We start from the raw sequence: 23,431 nt of genomic DNA, 5'->3' as shown, positions 1-23,431 counted from the left end.
TTCTAGAAAACCTCCACACACCTATGAATATAACCAACACGACACACCATAAGAGAGTAATTATCATTAGTTCTCTATAGTCAGTGTACTATAAACCTCGGAAGCTATAACTGTGATTATTATAGCACTTATCAATCAGAAAACTTCAGATATTTGACCAGGAGCATTTACAAAGTTCGAACATTACAAGTCATTTAACTTCAGTGGATTCTCATCGGACATTACTATTTTTACTAAAACATTATATAAATTCATCGTGGAAAACTCAGTGTGTGTGGCTGGTAAATAACAAAGAACAGCACTAGCTAGCTCCCTGTTAAGTGGATTACACCTACGTCAACTCGTAATCAACTCCCTCATCATGAACCCTCGATAAGATATCAAATAAGTTCTAGACTAAAAAGAAGACTTTATATTGCTTGTAAGATTGTGAAGCTTTTGTTTATAAATCATTGTTTGTAATAACTATTTGTAATAACTGTTATGGTAAATTGTATTATTGTGTGTATATTAAAAAGGAAAACTATTTGTATTAATCTTGTTTGCAAATATCATAAACTGACTATATATCAGCTTTTACTTAAATGCTAAATCCAAAGTACAATTTAACTACTAAATTTAAACTTATCAGTTAACTCAATTTCAGGTCATTTGAAATTCTAATACGTAACAAGCCTATATAATGTGTAAAGTTTAGTATACTCTAATTCCTTTTAATGATAGCACACAACAAGGCACACATTCGGCATGTAATGCTGTTTGAATACAAGAAGGGAAATAATGCCTCTGTAGCCAAAAAGAATATCAAAGAAGTTTATAGAAATGTTTTGAACAGGTGACTTTAGCCTTTAAAACTATGATGGCTGTGGCCAACAAGTTGGAATTGATATTGATGCTCTGAAGATGCTTGTTGAATCTAACCCAAGGCAAAACACTCGTGAAATGGCCCTGAAATTGCATGTCTCTCATAAGACAATACATAAAAATCTAAGGAATATGGGAAAACTTCATAAAGAAGATGTTTAGGTGCCTCACGAACTCTCCGATGATCACCGTTTCCAACATCTCTCTTGGCACATAATGCAGGTGAACCATTTTTGGACAGAATTGTCACTGGTGATGAGAAATGAATTTTCTATCTGAATATTAAATGCCAAAAACAATGGCTCAGTCCTAGACAAAAAATACTCCGACCTCAAAACCTGGACTCCAATCGCTTTGCATTTGGTGGGACACCAAAGGAGTAATTCATTTCAAACTCCTCAATCCACAGTGAACTGTCAATGCAGAGATGTATAGTCAGCAACTGGAACGTTTAAACCAAGCCTTTCACCAGAAACGCCCTTCACTCGTCAATCAGAAAGTTGTTCTTCTTCTCCAAGACAATGCACGTCCACACGTGGCATGTTTGATGCAACACAAGATTATGGAGTTCGGTTGGGAAGTTCTCCTCCACCCACCATATTCTCCAGATATGGCACCATCAGATTACCATCTTTTTTGTTCGCTGCAATACCTTCTTAATGGGAAAATATATGCAAATGTGGAAAGTATTAAAGAGGACATAGACATGTTTTTTGCTTCAAAGCCAAGTGATTTCTTTAATCAGGGCATTAACAACCTGATTGTAAGTTGGAAAAGCATCATTGATAAGAATGGAGACTATTTTGTTTAATAAATTTTTTGTTTTGATATACAAGTTAACATTAACTTCTTGACAACCAATACAATAAACCTGATAAATACCAAACATGAAGGAGGAGAGATGAGATCCCTTGATGGAAGAGTGACATGTGAGGTTGAATCAAGAGAGAGAGTATTGGAGATAGAGGAAGAAGGGAGATTGAACTGAAAGGTGGTGTATAAGAGGGAACCAAAACAGACTGACTAAAGAGGGGCCAACAAGAGAATATGATGAGAAATGTTGCAAATCAAAACTAGAACATGAGGTATAAGATGGAGAGGTGAATATGCATAAAGGAAAAGATAAGACCAGTCCTGGCTGAAAGCATTGACAGACAGGGCTGAGGGAGGGGGGAAAAGGAGCCTAGAAAAGAGGAAGTTTGAAACTGAAAGGGGTGGCAAAGGCATCAGTGAGTGGAGTCCTTAATAGAGAGCACACCCAATGGAAAACCTAAGAATGAAGAGAAAATTCCATGGGCAGAATACGGTCCACCCAAAGGAGGTGTTCTAGTATGTGGCAGGTGATGTGACAAACCATTTGAGAATTAGCCCAATAGAGAAGATCCAGGGTTTAAAAGTGAATGATATGGAAAATAACCATGGAATTTTCAGAATGTATCATAACTAAATGATCCATTAGGAGGGGTAAGAAATGGAAACATACCTGATGTAGTGAAAAAAATCCAAGTACGTGGATAAGGAGAAAGCACTCATCCTGGATCCATGTGCAGGATGTGAGATTGTTATTCAGAGAAGCTCCCAAACAAGAGAGGCAAGCATCGGTTAAAAGGTTCAGGTCCTATCTGGGTGGAAGTAATGGACAACTGGTGGTGGTACTGGATCGGACCAGCCAATAAGATAGATCCTTGAGTAGAAGAGAAGACAGGTGAACCACCGAGATTATTGGATCCCCCAAGTGGTTTTACGGGTCATACAAGGACCACTGGGGGAAGCACATGTGCAAAAACGAATGCGATAAATAGTTCGAGTAAAGATAGAACCTATCGAGCAGTATTAGTAGGAAAGGCTTGAATCTTAGTGGCTAGTAATTCCAGGGCTCACAGGCAAATGGGAGAAGGTTGAGCACAGCTGAGGAAGATGTTGAAGACAACTCCCAAAGGAACAAGATACTGGGTAGGAGTGAGAAAAGAGCTGGAAGTTTTGATGAGGCACCCAAGATGGACAACTTCCAGCAGAAAAATGTAGGTATGAAGGAAAGATTCTTCTCAGGATTGGGACAGGAGAAGACAATCATCCAAGTAGAAATGAAATTGCAGTCCTAGTCCGTGCAGATGGTGAGCAATGGCCTTGACAATATGGTGGAAGATGTCAGGTGTTGAAATAATGCCAGATGAAAGAGCTCAAAACCGGAAGATGTGATCCCGAAGGACCAAGGGAAGGAAATGTCCTCAGAATGCTGCAATGTGCATATACAAGAACTCATCCAATACACTGATGTTGGTCATCCACAGCCTAGATGAAATTTTTTAATGTGAAAATTAGGATGACCAGGAAGCAATTGAGAAAGGAAAGGTTTATAACTAGACACCATTCTCCAGTGTTTTTGGGGACCACAAAAAGACCAGAGTGAGAGCCATACACCTTCTCTCTGGCTTGTTTGTCCAACAAGTCCAAAATCGCCTCCTAGAGATGTTGAATATAGATGGGATTGGATGGAAGAAGAAAGAAAATGGGATGAGGACTAAGATGGGAAGGGGAAGAGACATGGAGAGCAAGACCATGGGTAAGAACTAGAGTAACTCATCTTTCAGCAGAGAAGTGTGACCATAGGTGTGCAAATCGACAGATAGACCCCACTGGACCCAATCCGACCTGGTAGTCACCAACAAACTTAGCAAACTAACACCTACTAAAAGTCAGACAGGTAGAGGAACAGTTCAGGAAGTGGGAATCTATATATGGGAAGCAGATGGGCTTGGATGAGGTACAGAGGTGGAAGGGGTTTTAGAAATGTCTAGAGACTAAGGACAAAAGTAAGGATTGATAATAGGCAGCCTCAGCCCATCATTTGATAAAATCAGGAATACCCCCAAAACTTCAAAGCAAAGATCTCATAGAAAGTAAGAAGGAAGTCAAACCTGGAAAAGGAGAGTATCTCTATCCAACAACTCTCAACAACAAAGGAGCCAACTTGGTATGGAATGGGCAGAAGTGTAATAGGCCATAGTAAAAAAGAGAAGGGAACAAAAATCACCTAAAAATCATCTGGGGTATAGTGGAGCACCTCAGACACGAGGTGTAGAGAAGAGAGGTAATGAAGTAAGGTAAGAAGAATCAGGCAAAGATGGAATTATTGAGCACTGGAGAGTGAAATAAATGCCAAAGATGTTCCTCCACAAACAGGCAAAAAGAGATTCCAAGTTTTGGAAATTGATAAAAGGAAATTAAGAATATCAGAATCAAATAGACAAGGAGGGCAAGGCATGGGGGTTGTGGGACATAGTTGGTCAAGAAAAGAATCAGTGTGAATGCCAATGTCAGGATGAGGAGCAGAAGAAAAAAAAAGAAGTCATTAGAGTTAGGATTATGAAGGAAGGAAGGAGAAGAGTCACACAACACAGGGGAAAGAGAAAGAATGGTACATATTTGTGATATTAATTCCTGATATTGCGAGGAAGTTTGAGGGTTCTTCTCAACAGGAAGAGAAGTTCCCAAAGCAAAACCAGGAGGAGGAATATATAATCAAATTCATCCTCCTTATTCTTCCCCTCAAACGAGAGGAAGAAACACCTAGAGAAGAGACAGGAATTAAAGATCCTGGCTGCATAAGGGAACCCAATGTATAATGATGTCAACTTCAGTTAACATGTCTCTAGAAGCCATAGTTGATACATGACCTACATGAGGAAATTCTTCACTCACATAAGTAATAGTATATGTAATAGAAATGTGTCAGTTTATAGTGCAGAAAGAAAAGGAAATTAAGTTCTCTGCATAACTCTTATTAACTTGAGAAAAACAAAAATAAGTGTGATGTATTCAATGCCAAGGAAAAGATTAAAGATTCATGAGTGCAAATGCATAGAGGGAGTTAGTACACATGGAGGTATGTCATCCTCCTATTGGTGAGGAGTTTTGCTGCATAATGATGTCATTATGCAGTAGCAAAATTCACAAGAAATCTTGTGCAATTAGGTGGGAGTTCACTAAAGGCTAGTGGCATGCAAATCTCTGAAGCAGACACGTGGGGAAGATAACTATTTGCAGAGGAGTGGTATTGTCTTGGAAACTGGACAGCTATGATACAAGAACTGCATTGCATTGAAGAGATTCAAAACTTTAGGTAATGTGACACTAACAGAGCAAGTTCTACTCAATGATAAGAAGCCAACTCTGTTTCAGGGGTACGTCTGCCCATTTTGAAACATAACTTATGATGAAAAGAAACAATGATTCAATAGTTCATGTTCAGGTTTATTTGAACTGCACATTAATAATAGAAAAGTACATGTACTTCAAGTCACCAGAAGTAAAAGTGAACCTAATCTATATACCATGCAACTCAAAAGAGATATTACTTTACAAATATATCTGTATACTGTTCATCACTTCTATTTGCAATGCATATTTGCAATAGCTGGAGAACTAGAAAAAAACTGAATAAAATCCAAAAGTAGAAAATATCACATTTGCTTTGCACCAAAAAACAGGAAATTTACCTAAAAAAAACTTAACTAACAAAAAGTTTAAAATAAGAAAACAAATAACTGGATAAAAGTTAAAATAGAATATATCTACACATACATGTACCACAAAAAAATGCATCAAATTATATTTTATCTAAACAATTTTGCTTATATGATAGAATAAGTCTAAAATAAATCTAGATTAAAAGTGAAACAAAATCTTACTATGCCATACTTTTATGCAAATGTACCAAGTGTATGTATCCAGAAATCTCCAAAACAGATTTATGTAAATGTAAACAAAAAATAAAGAAATCAAAAGAGTGCTAGATGCCTTGACATTTGCATATAAAACAAATCTAAGCCTGAAATTTTCAACTAATACTCAGCAATTGCCAGTCAATTTTGTCAGTTTGCCAACAATGTTTAATTTAAGTTTTGACTGGCACTTTGTTATGTCCCATCTTTTACACAATTTACAATGTTTCCTTTTCTCTAAACCTTTTCAGTACGTACAGTTTTCTACCTTTCTTCAACAAAATTAAAGTCCTACAACAAAATCTTATCACCATACACAAGTCAAGACTGGGTGTTTATGTTTGCTTTTAGCCATTAAGCATGACACATCACTTTATAAGTGCATGTACCTTTGTTTTCTTTTACACAGATATATATCAATGAACCAAAATTGGCAGCATTAAGCTCTATTTTCCCCATCTGCAAATAATACCATGCCTAGTTGGCTTCTACCACTTGGTTTTTGTTTCATTAAAACAAAGTTGCACTAACTTGAGTTACCATAAAAATGGCCAAGAGAGAAAGTTTATATTCAAAACATTTTTAACAAGAGACTACAAGTTGCAACATTATACTTGATACATATAATGCTACTGCTGTCATTCATGCAAAAACTTGATTACTAATTAAGTGCTGCCTTTTATAGAAATATATCAAAATATGTTTTTTTCTCACTACAAGAACAAAATGTATAAATTCAACATATTATATGTAAGCCATGAAAATTAACCTTCACGAATAACTTTTATATAAAACTGTAATGCACGTAGACCTTACTGACTGTAATGTCCACAACACCAAACATTCGACTACAACATTTTAAATAGCAATTCAAAATGCATTCCTAGCTACCAGAAGATAAATCAAAAACCTGTCCTAAAAGTAGCATAATATTATAACTACATGTCAAACAAAAGAAAATTCATTATCTTATCAACATTTATGATACCAACAACAAAAGCTACTTTATATTTTTTAATTACATGTCCGAAAATGTAGTTCAGAGTTTAATGTTTCTGGTGATATAGTGCATAGATTTTGTGAGCCAAATATGTAGTAGGATCAAATAAATTGTTAACATTCACATCCAGATAGTATAAACTTGAATAATATTACTATTGTATAGCATTTGCAAAAAACATACCTGTGATCATACATGACTAATGGTAATAAAAAAACAAGAACAAATGTTTGTTGAGTTAAAACCCTTGAAATAACTTTAATATATGAACAAAGCAAAAATTTAATTTCACAAGTCACACATGTACTTATTCTGAAATGAGAAGAAACATATTACAGAGTGAACTTAAGAACTACAAGCCATGTGATTAAGTACCATAAAAAATAACATACATAATGAATCACAGTTACATTTTAATGTACATGTACTGGTCTTTAGAAAAAATATACTTATAACACAGGTCCTAAGAACATTTTATTTGTGTTACTTAATTTATAAAATTTATCTACAAAACTATGACTCTTTCTTATTTTTAAAATTGTGAATATTTGTAAAAGTCAAAGTTATTTGCTTTTTTATATTTTACACAGAATACTGGTAAAATAAGTGAATAATCATAGGCCATAATTGAAAAATACAGTTATTTTCTATGTGAGTATATTAATAAACTTGCAGCACAAAGAGAAAACTATAAACATTTCTTGAAAAGAAGTGTTTTAATATTAATTTACTTGTTTTCAATTTTGTATGATTCTATCTTAAATTAATTCAATGCAAGAAGTAACAGAGACGTGCACTTAAATATGTGTTTATCTTTATTTTACTTTCAAACTTGTTCTTCTGACCCACAAAACTTGAATTACTTACAAATGAGTCAGTGCTCAAAAGTTAATCACTTGTTGTATTTATTACTACTTCAGTATCAGTATGATACCATAACCCAAATAATAGAAATCAACAAGATAAAAGATCTAAATCCCATTACATCAGTGACCAACATAGAGGTCTCTATAACCTGACCTATGTATGCAAATAAGTGTGTATGTAATCAAGATACACTGATGTCAGAAACATATATTCTGAACAACATAATAAATTTTGAAGTGTAGAACTAGTTAGAAGCTACACAGAACAGGCTTTAGTGGCACAAATTTACATGCAGAAGTAGGCTAAATATACACATGTATGATGAGCATAATATACATGTATGAAAGTAAGTTGTTTCTGTTCAAAAATTGTCTGAAAATCTCAATAAAGAGAGGCCCATTTTTTTTATATATAAGAAAACACTGGAATATCACTTTTTTCCCTTCTTTTATTAATTTTTTCTACCGATTTTGTGACTTCAAAGGTCACTCTTCAGGAAATAGTTTTACTGAGAATTTATAACAAAAAACATACAATTACCACTTTTCAACTAAACATAAATAATCTTAATTATACATATATAATTTCCAAATGTACAAACATATAATACAGTCCATGTATAAATTAAGTAAATTACAAATGTTCCAAAATAAATAAAATTAATCCATATACTTTCCTTTTTAAATTAAAATATTATTCTAATTATACTTTTTCATATTATTATCATAACAGAAAAGCAATTTATTTATCCTATAATTTCATACCTTTACTTACTTTTTCTTTTCTGTAAATCTTAGTAACTGTTTTCTCGGTTTCACAATTCCTACTGACTTTACACAACTAATTACTTCTGCCTTCTTATTACTATCTATTTAAAGTGGCAACAAAAAAATTTATAAAATATTTTTTGAAAAATAATCTTTTACATTTTACACTACATTCCCCAAAAAGGGAAAACATGAAAATACTGTTCTTCTTGAATTTTTAATTTTTTCAAGATACATTCATTCAAATTTTTATTGGCATATAGCGGGCTTATTTTTAGAGACATCTAACATGGAGTTTATGTCAGTTTATCCTTAATCTTAAATTTTCTGCTCCACCAGTATATAATTCACCACAATTACATTCTTAGAATTGCAATTAAATGAGTTATCAATAAAAAACAAAATTTCATTGTTATTGTTCTTTATTGTTCTAGTAGATTTCATATCACCTTATATATATTTCATATTGCCTTCTTGATAAAATAATTTTATAATTTTTAATACATCTTTCAGTTCTTTATCCACTATGTTTTAAATGTGTATTAACAAATGAAATATCAATATGTGTATTTGGACAATGAGTCATAACAAAAGGTATAATATTCTCTTTAGGTTCACTAATCTCTCTGTTTAAATGTTTTTGTTTTTTTTATCATAAGAGTTATTCTTAACAATTTCAAAACCTCTTGATCTAAAACTTTCTCCAAATATTGACATTGAACTAAAAATGTGTTTAGTTCTAATAATCTAACTCGTTTCTCCACTGGAAACCAAACAATATAATCTACTTGCAAGATTTGCAGGAACATTTAATTTTATACATTTGGGATGGTTGCTAAAACAATCTACATATTGATGAGAATTTGTGGATTTATAAAAAAATGTCAGTTACAATTTCCTTTTCAGGTGAAACACTTACAACACATTTAAAAATGACAAGCCTTTATTATTTCTTTTGAGTGTAAACTTAATTTCATTGTTTATTGAATTTAAAATTCCAACAAATTCATTAATATCTTGAGCACTCAAATATACTGATTAGCACAAGAATTAAAAATATAGACTGATCAATATGCACATGAATGTATCATGCAGATTACAACTTTTATATCTAAATCATATAGCATAAAAATGATTTTACAGCTTCACACAGTCACTGTATATAACTTGAAATATTATCAGTATGTTAAATGTACAAATTAAACCATTTGAAAAACTCACTATTAATTTTAATTTTGTTAAAACTTTCATTACTCTGCTTCCGATTACTAACTTAGAATATAAAAACAAAAATGTCACGAAAAATGGTGTATATCAATAGTGGTAGAAACACATTACACCTAAAGTTAAAAACAAAGTGCAAAACAAATTTTATTCAAACAGTGTAACTTGTATTCATATATAGTTTCATATTTTCCTTGATAATGTTTAATGTACATGTAACCTGGTTTTGTAGTAAATGAAGTAAAAATATTTGAGTAAGACAGTATGAAACTGAGAACTAGTTTGATTAAATCATAATCTACAGTTAAATCTGTGCAACCACCAATAAAGTTAATTTTAAAACCATATTTATGACTAAACATTTATATATACATGTCATGGGTGTTCTTTTTATTAAGCTTTATTTTTATTAAAAGAAACTAAGATACTCTAGAATAACTATTCTTTAGTATTACATTTATACATGATGATACTTATAGCATTATCAGAATGAAAGTGGAATGGCAGAAAATAAGAACTCTTAACTCTCAAAACAAATTGTATGTATAATAAAAAAATGACACTTGTTTCCAGGGGTGAAATTCTCAAGAAAAAAGTGCTGGTACTCATGTATGCATACAATAAAGTATTTTACTTATATGTGTAATTTATACTAAAAAAGTGACCACAATTATAAATTTCATTTGACATACCACAGAAAACTGCTTGATTTTTCATAATATCAGTTGTTTTGATGGTTTTACAGAAACAAATGTATATCAAACAGGAAACTAAACCAAAATTTTCAAAATTGTAAACTTACTTAAAATGTTTTTTTTTTTTTTGTCTTCCTATTTCATTGATTGGGAAAGACATCATACATGCTAATATCAGGAGCAGGTACTGATCACAGCATAGCCAATAAAATATCATTTGGATATACTTATTGTTATTGACCAATCATAGAAACCACACAACACAGATAAGAGTACCTGATCAATTTCATAATTGACATTAAAACTGATAAATAACAAGATGTCATAGGTTCATTTGAAAAATATTTAGACTTTTAAAATTTGAGAGTTGTGATGTGTCTGACAGTAAGATGAAAGGCATTCTAGTTGGATGAAAAGTAGATCAAACAAGTCCTATTACTGAGAACCAGAATAATTTCACCCCTGCTTGTTTCCCACACTTATATAATAACTTACAATTTAAATTATCACTAGCCACTTATAACACATTACTACAATACTTATTATAAATCTAAATATCCAAGCATTTTATGCAACTTTATACAGTGGAGGCTGTATCCCAGAATAACTATCAGATATTGATGTGTGCTAGTAAGGTAGATATATACTTCAGAGGTTATACAAATGTAACTTGCAATCACATGATGGAAAAAAGTATTTTTATTCTTCACAAGAACATCATCTTGCACTCAGACTTGTCAGAGTCTGAATCAGATTGATGTCAATTCCCAGACATATCTTGAGTACAAATAGTTTTCTACCATATTTAATTTTTTGTGTACTACAGACTTGTACTTTTTAATAAAAGCTTGCCACATTTTGTAATACATGCTTAGTAACTTCTGAATTACAGTCAATATTACTTTTCCAGTACAGGCTTGATGCAATGGACCAAACCCATGCACAATGAGTTAATCAATAGCCCCATTAATCGATTAATCAAAAAAGTTAGAGGCTAGTGCCTCTAGTTAGCAATTTAAAAAAAGTTGGCAATGGATGCTGCTAACCAGTTGTCTTCCTTCTAGTCAGCACTTCAGAATTAGTGACAGTGGCAGACAGCCTTAGAAGCTTTGTCATGACAGAGCATGCAAGTCTGGTAGTACTGGTATTTTTACACAAGTTTCATATTTATGGTAAGTCTTTAGGCAAGGAAAGATGCTACCCAATGGTGAACAGCTCTGGCAATGAACGATATCACTGTTTATTTTTTATAAAATAATACACAAACATTAAAGGCTGTTTTTGCTTTAATAACCTATTACATTTTCTGAATGCCAGTTATCTTCAATATATTATTTTGCAATTGGTATGACTATATTTAGAGAAAAAGTTATAGTGTACAAGTAAATGCTTATGTAGTGTATGAATGTTGGCATTTATGAATAATGATGTGAATTATATATACTACAAATACTATATTCATTCTAACATCAGGTTGAACAATGAACTACTAGTGCACTTCGATATAGTGCATCACATCATGAAAAGTAAGCTCTCTGATATATGGCTCTCACAAGAACTTTGTGCATCCATGTTTCATGATATTCCAGGTATATTATAGTAAACACAGCAAAAATGTCTTATAGCATATGTCCTATTGACTGACTTTCCCCATTAAAAACAGATTTTTTTCCTTTGTCAACTTTAAAATGCCACAAACAAGAGGTAATACAATATACCGAACTCTGTATAGTACATTTATTATCCAATGCAAATATAGTAGAAATGTAATTTTATTACAACACACATGCACATATAGCTTTGTAAACTTTCTCGCAAACATTTATAATTTTCTGTAGAAGTTGCGTATCAACGTGTATATTTGTGCGAATATATATTATACAATATAATACAATGCAATCATTTATCACATCATCTGTGTAATGCAATGAAAATCCTAAACAAAATGACTTCAATTTCCACACATGAATGCAGACTTAAGTTTAATGCAACTAAAGCTCGATTAAAAATATATGAGTAAAGGTGAGAAATTCTTACCTGAATATCTCCCATATACACTTTATAACAAATGACATATGAATCGGAACCCTGACAGGATGACAGTTTGTAAGCTGGTGTTACACGTGATACAGCAATAAGTGACTTCAAGAGAAGACTCATTCGGTTATATACAGTAGGAATGACTTTTGCCATTGGATCAGTTTTTTCAGTCATTCCTATGCTCCAAGTTTCTAATACTAATGTATCTCCATCAACAGTTTTTAAGGATATTTCTGTACACATATTTGCACCAAACATGGGAAGTCCATTAGCCAGAACCTTTTTTGCTTCTGTTTGAACTTCAGGCAAGTCTTTGATGGCTACATTAAACTAAAATAAAAATAAAAAATAAAAATTTGTAATGGCTTTTTTTTTATACTTTCCATTCTTAGCAATATACGAAATAAATTCTTCAAATCATACCAAATTGTTGAAACATCTGCTATTACAATGTAACCAGAATCAAAACAGCACGATACACACATTTTATTAAGGTCCAAAAACTTTCCTGATTACTACTACATTTTAACCAAAATTATTAATAAAATCATTTTCTAGATCCTGGTACCCTGATTTTAACAAAAACAAGTCATTCATGACCCCACAAAACACCTTAAATACATGTACAGCCCTACACATCCATATACCTATGTGTAATCAACAAAGTTTTTAAAATAATTTGAACTAAAAAGCAAGTCATTATCTAATAACATTTAATTTGGTACATGTGTTTACAATCTACATATTTCTCCATTCAGACAAGTCACCCATGAGAAGACTGTCCAAACTCTTAACAATATGAACACCTGAATCAAGCCTTCTCTAATTCTTCTATGCTCTGTACAAAAAGAAATAAAAGTCTAGAACTTTTAAATAGGCTTATCCTCACAACTTAAAAAGACATATTATCCTAGTATATCTAAGCTTCTCTCTCTCCACTCTTTCCAACAAATCAATAAATTCTTCTTGTAGTAGAGGTACCAACAAGGCACGAAGTGCATCAAATGAGGCCTCACAAGTTTTAAAGGAAACTACGAAACCTTAATTTTAAATTTAAAATTCCTTTTAAAATAATAGAACCATAGTATTTATTTTATTTACCAGAGCTAAATACACAACAAAGAGATTCAAGATTTTTATCAACAGTTATACTTAAATGCCCCCTTTTTATTTCTATCATAACAATGGTACCTCTCTTAAAAAAAAATGCAATATTTTCTGTATATCCATATTTCAAGACAATAGCAAACAATGGTTTGAGAGGACCTAAAGTTCACATTGCATTATAATGTTAATCAAAAACTTTAAACAGTAATATTACACAGTTCCACTCATCGCCTAAAAACAGTTTTTCTAAGTGCTTGTTCTGCTGAGGTGCAGGTGTTAGCTATATCACTTCCGAAATTCAAAAGCAAAGAATAATGAGGCTTGATAATTTGAGGATAAACACTATTTCAACAATGTAGTTCAAAATACCATTGGGACCATTTCTAAATCCTAAGACAAAATTGACAAATATTTTTTTATTCAAAAGATGGGTAGATTAGTGACAAGAAATTATTAACTGAATAAGGTTTGTTTTTACCTCCAGATTTAATATTTATAGAGAAAACTTAAACTCTTAAACTGACTTGCCTCAATAAGTGCTGTATTGTTGAAAAATGTTATTTATAAATATTTCTGAATTATTATTATTATTATGTATTTTACATTGTACATGTTTCAATACTGCTGTAATGACAGATGATGAATTATGATAGCAGAAAAACTGCAATATTTCACCCTTCTAACATTATATATCTATATTTTAGCATATTAAAGTAATTTTCTCTAAATTTTCATGCAAGTTCTGCTTGTAATTAATGAAATCCTAATAAACTGGATGTAGAAAGATTATAAATTTGCATTACTCTTTCAGCTTAGACTAATGTTACACGTCATAATAATTGTTTAATAGGGTTTATATATTTACTTTGACATATTTTAATGTCATGTCTTCCTCAAGTAAGGTCATACTGATTCCAAGGAATGGTATGGAGACACATGTCTTAGTATTAGACAGGTGTTTATGTTCCTTGTGTGTCTATGATGCAAATGATCTTTAATATGAGTAAAGTTGGGAATATGGGATATAAAACTAAGACTTTGGTCTGATATAAAAATGTGGTATCATCACGATTCTTATTCCTGTCTTCATCTTGTATAAATATGCTTTTTTCCACCTACAGCAACCACAGTTCATAATAACAAATACTGAAGTAAAATCATCCAGAATATCATGTATTTTATTAAGGTAGTCATTTTTGTTCAGAATAAAAATGGTGTTGCCTTTATCAGGGCGTGTAACATGCATGTTTTTATTTAGTGACAATTCTTTTGATGAAAGATCAAGTGATTTGAAGTGAGAGATGTATGAATAAAAATATTGTTTTACTTGCACACTTGAATTTATTTATTTTTCCTCTGCTATCCCTTTAAATTTATTTCCTGCTAACATTTTCAGAATCTGTTGCATTGTACACACTTGTAACTTTCTGGTAGACATCAGTGTACCTTGACAGTACAATATTTTTACAAACATGCTGTTCATGGGAGTGTGAAATTGGATTTTTTTTCTAAGGAGGGAATTCACTGTCAATTCACCAATTTCTAAATGATATATTATAGTTGATGTCTTCCATAGATTATTATAATGGTTACTGAACATACAACAAAAAATAAGCATATTTCTAATTATTATAATACAGTACAGATAAAAGATTTATATTCAGCTAAATGTTGACATTTTCTTAAATCAAAAATGTATTTCCAATAATACTTACCTCTACTCACACTATAGTTATTACTCGACTGCTAGGGTTTCCTTTGCCCATCTAAGCATTGGTCTGATTTTTTTCTCACTTGCTCCAGTCATTTATTCCCCACTTAATTGCCCTTGATGATATCTGTCTCATAACACTCCCCACCTACGTCAATGTGCCCTCTTTCCTGGTACTGCATATAAGCACCTCATTCAGATAATATTATCACTTTCTCAAGACTGACTCAATCCACAGTCTCTAACACCAATTCTTAGTAGGGAGGAAGAGCAGGAGAGTTTGAGAGGAAGTAAGTATTATTTGGAAATAAATTTTTGATTTAAGAAAATGTAAACTTCCAAAACATACCTAACTCTGCTCACACTACAGTTATAATCCAATATTAATAAGTTGGAGGGGCCAGTAAGGGCATTATCCATACAGAAGGCATCTGCACAGATCATGTGCATGCCAACAGAAGATCAGCACCCTAGTGGAGGAACCACACTACATTCAGAACAGGTATGCTCTTCATGTGGAACCTAATTCATGCACTGCAGATGAAATTATACATGATCAGGCTCAAACCAAATAGCCAATGTTCCAGTGCTTGGGGTTGGAATTATAGGGCCATTTTCCCTAAATCCCATGCTGGCAGCTAGGGCAATAGGACTGCAATATATATATATATATACACACACACACACACACACATACTGGTGAGTGGATCCAAACTGTAGCCACAGAGTGATGCGATCCGAGCCACCTGAATCACAATGAGAAGGTAAGCAGCACCGAAGTGGACAAACCTTCTCCTCAACCTCTTCCAAGAACAATATACTAAACCAATATTAATAAAAAAGAAGGGCCACACTTAACCCAACCAGATAGTCATGCATCAAATCTGATTCGGTATTACAAGTAAGCTGGTGCCTCTCCTACCAACATCTGGGAAAAAAACATCCAGGATTCTGGGTAGGAGGGCCCCCAATTTTGCTTACTTCTTTGAGAGTAGAGGAATTCCCTCTAACACTCTGGAGGAAAACCCTCTCTCCCCCACCCTAGTGACCGGAAACCAGGTGTGGTAACAATTCCCTAGCTTCACTAATCGAATCTGGAGGGGTAATGAGTGTTGGGGAGCCCTAAGGAACAATGCTCTTGAAACAGTGCAACAGGTGAACCAAGTTCCCTAAATTTTTAAAAGCAAACTGACCCCGATTTATTCAATTCTATGATCGACAGGATCTCTTCATGCTTTACTCATGATAGTCCATGAGTTGCAGTCCAGCATAGTACAGTAATACCACCTGGTCAGCCTCTAGGTGCTCTTATGGAACACCTCATTTCTACAGATCCTGTTGCAACCCAGATAAAGTATATTGTGTTTGTGGTTGCTAGTGCAGAATTGGTTTGTATAAGCACATCTGCCAGGGCAACACTCACCACTGTGAAAAAAGAGGTAGGGGACATTGCAAAATAAAGAAGAGACAAGAGTAGCAATGAAAATGCTCATCTCTCTTTATAATCTAGTAGATATGATTAAGATAGCTATAAGGATAGTTGGAAACCCTCAAAGGAAAATACTGATCATGCAAATAATGCAAGATAAAAGTATTGGGGGAACTCCATATACCAGCCCACACAATGTCCTCCAGCAGGGAATTCAAACCGAGCTGCTAAAGGACATAGAAATGTGATGAATCTAATTGAGACTTGCAGAAGTCTCTTCGCTTACAAAGAGAGTCCAGAATAAGCAATATGGATCAATTTTTGTACCCACTTTGTCCAGTTTCGTGGAGATAAATCCTGGGAAACTGAAGGATCCCAATGAATAAAAAGTCATTGTCTAGCACCTCTAAAGGCATTAGGGTGAGCAACATAACATTCAGGGCTCTCACTGAACATAACAAATAATCAGGATCAAATCGGTCATAGAGTTGATAAATAGTGGTAAGATGAATCGATGAAAATGATTTATCTGTTTCCCTGGCTGCAAATGTCTTAAGTAAAAAGAGCCTGTCTTGGTACAGAAGTATGTAGGTAGAATGATAAAGTGTCCTATGCACATGCAGCACAAACAACTGTGATTGGTGACATCTGCAGGCCAGCAGCAACAAAAAATAAACTTTAAGGGAAAGGTGAAACATGGTACATGAGGCTAAGGGCTCAAACGGATGTCAAGACAGAGCATGTAATACCACCTTAATATACCAGTTAAGTAACTGAAATATTCTTTTGGGAGAAGGACCCGAAACGACTTAAGGAGGATGGAGAGCAATGGGGACTCAAATAATTTCAGTCTCTTCAAATATCAAAAGGTAGTCGATAAGACTGCCATATAGAAAGTGACTGTAGAAGATGCTAAATCCTTGTCAAAGAGCCAGGTCACAAAATGAGCTATGGTTTGCACATCTAGATGAAGTAGAGTCAACCTTCTGGTAATACAGCATTGTCGATACGTGTGCCATTTTCATTGATAAATGTCCATCACGAGACTATGCAGAGACTGAGACAGACACATAGCAATCTTAGAAGTGAAACTCCAATGCCATGCAAAGGACTGCATAACCTCCATGCATGAAGCTTAGGCTTTGGGATAGCTTGATGTTAGATCATGTCTGCCTTGATAGAGAAGGCCAAAGAGGAAGTGGAAGAGGTGGGCACTCTTGAAGGTACCAAATAAGCGGAAATCATGGTTGGCCCAACCAATCCGGTGCTACCAACAGAATACAACAAGAACCAAGAGCAAATCCAACAGAAAACCTTACAATTCATTTGGTCATGAGAATCTGTTTGGATCAAGACAAATGGTCCCCTACCAAATTTTGAGGACGAGGTTGCAGCAGAGGAATACCTACCGTAGTATTGTTCCAATCTAACCACTACTAAAGATTGAAGATGTTGATCCTGAATAGGGAGAGTGGGTAATCCAGTGGATTGTTGTTCATGATCCATTGGTTGCATAATGACCACTGAAGGGATCTCATGTTTGCTGGTCCCAAAGTGATGCCCACATCCCCAAAAGAGAAAGATCCATCTGCACAGTGGAAGAAGAAAACGTGAGTTAGAGTCGAACTGCCTGTTCCATGGCATGGAGCTAGATGGAGTCGTTGAGCCTGACTGAGATAAGTGTTTAAAAAAAAGACATCCAGATGAACAATATATTGTGCTGTGGAATGTGAATAAGTTCTCAGCTCTGATAATAAAGCCTGCCTTGTTAACTTTTGAAAGGAGAATCTGGGTGTGATATTCCACCAACTGACAAGATGGTGTCAGCAGTAACCAGTCATCCATATAATAGTGTGCATAGGCCTAGGGAATGGAGGTGAAAAATGCCAATGCAGAGTGAGGATCCAAGAATTGGTTGAGACGAAAAAGACCGATGACTGGATGCCAATTTACCATCTTCTTGGGTGCAACCAAGACTATAAAACCCTGAAAAAAACTGGGTCGACTCCCTCCACTGCCCTCTTGACCAACAAATCTAATAGTCCTGGAATAAAGTTCCGAAATCTGAGGATCTGAAGGAGTCAGAAACAGTACAGATTGGGGGGAGAGGGGAGGATAATGGTGGTGGTGATGTGAATTGAATGACTAATCCTGATGCAAGAACTTGTAGTACCATGGACTTGTGGTAAAGATGTTCCATACATCCCACAATTCTCAGACCCCAGAGGCATACAGTAGTCACTGCCGCCAAATTTTCATAGCTTGGTTATATCCATAACATTTATTTTGAACTACTGTCATTCTTAAAAACAAATGCTTTGACAAGTGTCCCCTCACTGTGGATTGGTGTTTGGAAATTCTGCTTATAACATGTTGGTTAAATTTAACTCAAAATGGATGCTGTCTCTAGTCATTCCTAATCTGTTTACAACTCATTTTGTACATGCATATACAGTAAATTTATAAGAAATAAATGAGGTATGAAAATTAGTACACTATGCATGACAACTACATACTGTAGAGTGGTAATAATACATTTTCACTAAAAGTGGGACAAAGCTACACCATTTTATGATGCATAGACTGCTATCACTTATTTTTTTGCAACCTTCTTATGTTGCATATGCTTCCTCAGGCTCAAGTCAGTTAATTAGTTTCCAATTTACACATACAACCTTCATATTTTAACTTTTCTATATTTATATTTAAATTTATATTTATATTTAAAATATTCAATAATCCTTACCCATTCTGCTCCACGGGAATAAGGTTTTGATTTGGTCTTGCTTCGTTCTCCTAATCTTGACTGCACTATTACTTGAACTGCTTTAATTGCTAGAAATTTCATGAACTTTTCCAGGTCATGACGATCATGAGATGAAAGTTTAGCTTTTACAGACATCATTATACATTAAATTGTAATTTAAACGTAAATGTAAAATTTTAAGTTAAGGCTTCACTTGAACTCTACATGTATTTATGTACTTACAAGTTACACTTTACAGTCTCAAATGTAGCTTACTTTGAAATTTGACATAATTTAAAAAGATTACTTCTGACTTGACCTATCATAGTAATTAATAAATCTTCTTTGGCACACCAATGTTTGCCTGAGAAAAATACTTAAGACTTAAATTGTTAAACTTAAAATCCTAACACTGACTGAATAGATTGATTAAAACGTGGACTGCATAATATATATCATTATCACTGCAGGCCTAACAGTAACACCGTATTTAAAATTACTTAGATACAAAAGACAGCTAGTTTGACTTTCACAAGTTTGAGTTTGATCGACTTGGATTTGGAATAATGCAGACGCTACCAAACTGAAGGATCCACAAATACAGCATTTTTGTTTTCTCTTTCATTCACACTGTACCTTCCGCGTCGTACTCCAATTCTTGGTGTACTACTACTAGTACTATATAATATATTCTATTTCTAGTATAGTTTGCTTACTTATCTAGTCTGTTATCTTATTTATCAGTTACTTAACACAGAAAGAAGAATAATGTCACTGTGTCCAGTCCACATGCTCACGCGTACTTTGCTCGTTAGCATTGAGTAAACAAGCACTTGAAATCTCAATAAACATATCCTCTATTTCACTGAATCTTTGTGCAATAAACTTGCGTTTAAACCCTTTGTAAAAAGAGATCTAAAGTCATAAGGGCTGTTGTTATTCAAACTGATACTGTATAAAAAAAAATTGCTTTAGCATATTTTCAACGAAATGTAAAAGCAAAACTCTCTCTACCACACTCGTTAACTGATACAGGACACACGACTACAGCCATTTTCCACATCGCATTTCCCAGCATGCTTACGTAGCGCAACTTATAGTCGCAACCACCCAGTGAAACACAGATGACTGGTAAAATCCGGCAAAAAAAATTTGAAATAGTAACAGTAATGAGTTTAAAAGCATTTCGTTTAAATAAAGAGTATGCTAATTAAATTAAATTCTTGAGTATTTCAAACTTCAGTGAAGATATATGGGTATTACATGATGACTTGGATCACTTTATTACAATAAGTGCAAAATAATGGATTAACTAGAAAGGGTTTAGAAGACGCAGCACCGGTACATGGTTTGGAAAATGGGTGAAAAGAGATAGGTCATCCCTTCCCGCCCGAAGGCCAACCCCTCTTGAACAACTGTCGTGGAGAAACAGCCTCTTGAAGTGAAATGTCCCTTACAGAGCATTATTGTGCAATATATGTGTGTGTGACAGAATAGCCTACCCAAACAAAAGATTCATAAGCCGCCTATGCAATAGAAGGTTACTGATATGATTCTGGGGATCGAAGGGTTATCTAACAGAGATAGGTCAGGATTTCTTAACTTCATTTCTCTTAAGAGAAAAAGGGTAAGAGGGGAGGGTTACAATATTATCCGGGAATCGATAGGATAAGAATTTCTAATGTCTTTATGCTGTATTCTGAAGATAATAAGACAAGTTTAAGGTTTAGAAAAGCCAAGCTAGGCCCCATTTTATACAATGTTATTTTTTAACAGGGTGATTAACTTATGGAATGAATTGCCGTCGGCAGTAATGGAAGTCCAGTACTTTGGGGTATTCTCAGGTAGATTGCGAAGAGTAACGGAGGTCCGACAGAAAATATATCACAAAGCAAACCTGAATTCTCTGACTTCAACTGGAAGAAATGAAAGAAACTGAACACAATTTGCAAAAAAAAAAAAAAAAAAAAATATTTAAGTCGCAAAAACAATTAAAAGAGGGTATTCATAAAAGACGACACTTTTACTGGAAGGAGTTATCTGTATATCTCTAGAAGTGTGTTAAGAATCAGAAGTTCGATAAGTTGTTCCAAACAAAATAAGCATAACATTACATACCCAAAAACTATAATGCTATTCTTCTCCAGGCGCATGCGCTATCCCACGTGATGGTTGGTTATTCCTAAGTAAGGGAGGTTATATCCTCGAGAGGCCTGACACCACCAATGGAAAAAATCACTGTCTACTTTCACAAAATACGTACAACTGTATAGAAATCTTTGACAAGGAAAACCACACGTGACATATTATAGGGATGGTCCAGAACAATACGTAACTAGGGGAAAGGAACTTAGCTTCTTCTGTGACCTATGTTTTATTTTAAACCAGCTTATACCTGTATGAATGAAATATTTAAAAAATATATCTATATTAAAGAGGAGCGTAGCAAACACATTATATACTTGCAAACAATAAGAAGAGTTTACTTGTTAATTTCCTGAAAAATAAAGGATGGATTTAAATGTTTACTTTTCTCAAGAGTGGGGGTGGAATGATAGTCTCAAAAGGACCTAATCGCCCCTTCTTTTTCATGTTGTTATTACTTTTTATAATATTGTACAAATAATATCTCATTTTCATTGTTCAACAAAGAACTAAATTACTAGAAAGCATATATTAGCTGTTATTAAAGTATGCTCTGAGGAGGGGGAAGTCATTGAGGAAATTGTTTTAAAATGCCTTTTTCGTTGAAAGGGAAATTTTAGATCCTTGATGATAATAACTAGTGTCTTCTTAATTAAGATAAGAGTTGTTATTAAAAGTGTGGTCTGAATTCAGAAAAGTATTTAAAAACTGTGAGTGCAAGATCCTATGTTTGAAATAATATGTCTGAACAGAATACCTTCTTTGTGGATTTTGAATGTATTATATATTAGGTTAGAATGTGTGTGTGTGTGCCTGAGGGCCTCAATTTTTCAACATAGAAATCATTATTAACATCAGCTTTTTAGAGATCTCAGATAACAGGATAATTTGTTTTTGCATGTTTAGGTTGATTCAAAACATATTTTTTTTTAAACAAACACTTGCATAAAACAGATATCTAACTTGCTTTTAGGAACCAAATGATAAGAAAATGCTCAGCTTTGAAAGATAAAATTCCAACAATAATCAATAAAATTTCCTTGTACAAAAAAAAAAAATCATGAGAACAAACTCATACTAGCTTGTAAATGAAATAACGGTTCTCTCAGTTGTATATAAAAACTTCATCATCAAAACAGAACTGTGATCTTACAAAGCAAGAAAACCAAGAATGAACCTTTCTCCTCCAATCCCAGATTCAAAGTCCAAGGAAATTGTAAACTATTTTTCTTATAGAACTCTATATCTTTCCATACTTAACCTTATTAGCAAGTCGCCCATTCTCTAAGCAATCTAAACTACCGAAATAAGATAAGAGTTCCTATTCATCAACATTTAGTGATAAAAAATTTTATATTCAACCAATCAAATAATTTTAACCTATACAAATGAACAACACCTCACAAGAAAGGAAAACCCTTCGATGATAGATTTTTTTTCACACTAATCCCGTTTAATCAGAAACCTCGAACAAAGCAAAAAATTATAATTTTCAAATGTAAGTAAAGCATGTTGACGTTTACTACAACGTAACAATAAAAATAGCAGTATGCAAAACTAACACTTTTTAAATAACGTAAATACTATTAGATAGAATTTGAAGTATTAAGTGTTAAATAGTCAATATACAGATACACCAGGTAACTATTGCAACGAATTTATTATTATATATTTATTTTAATATCAATGTTTGTTTAGATTAAGTTTATATTTCAAAAATTGCAAAGCTTATACTGTTAAATATGTATTGCGAAACTCCAGCCTATTCTCCGAAGTTGTAGAAGATTCTCGATAATAAGAATCAACAATATATGTATATACATAAACGTTTAAATGTAGCTCAGTGTTGTTACATAATCTGAATTTTCTAGAAAACCTACCCACGCGTATAAATACAACCAACGGGACGCGCCAAAAGAGATTTTTATTATTAGTTCATTATAATCAGTATGCGATAAAACATTGGAAGCTATAACTGTGATTATTATAACGCTTATCAATCGGAAAACTATAGATATTTGACCCGGATCTTTTACAAAGTTCGAACATTACAAACCATTTAACTTCAGTGGTTTCTCATCGGACATTAGTGTTTTTACGAAAACATTTTAT

At 33.5% G+C, this 23,431-nt stretch overlaps 1 protein-coding gene across 1 annotated transcript in view; it reads right to left on the bottom strand.

The window, feature by feature from the left end:
• The window catches only part of LOC106457497, a 73,504-nt gene extending 53,275 nt beyond the window's left edge, over positions 1-20,229 (bottom strand). The window contains exons 1-2 of the mRNA XM_013916926.2: positions 19,175-20,229; positions 12,179-12,511 (exon numbers count right to left, since the gene is read on the bottom strand). Of these exons, the coding sequence (XP_013772380.1) occupies positions 12,179-12,511; positions 19,175-19,333 (492 nt within the window). The 5' untranslated portion in view covers positions 19,334-20,229. The remainder of the gene's footprint in view (positions 1-12,178; positions 12,512-19,174) is intronic.
• Positions 20,230-23,431: the final 3,202 nt, after the last annotated feature.

Source organism: Limulus polyphemus, unplaced genomic scaffold (genome assembly GCF_000517525.1).
Source record: "Limulus polyphemus unplaced genomic scaffold, Limulus_polyphemus-2.1.2 Scaffold17, whole genome shotgun sequence".
NCBI classification, from domain to species: Eukaryota; Metazoa; Arthropoda; class Merostomata; order Xiphosura; family Limulidae; genus Limulus; species Limulus polyphemus.
The sequence above is the reverse complement of the archived record's forward strand: the minus strand, read 5'-3'. Positions and strand labels throughout refer to the sequence as shown.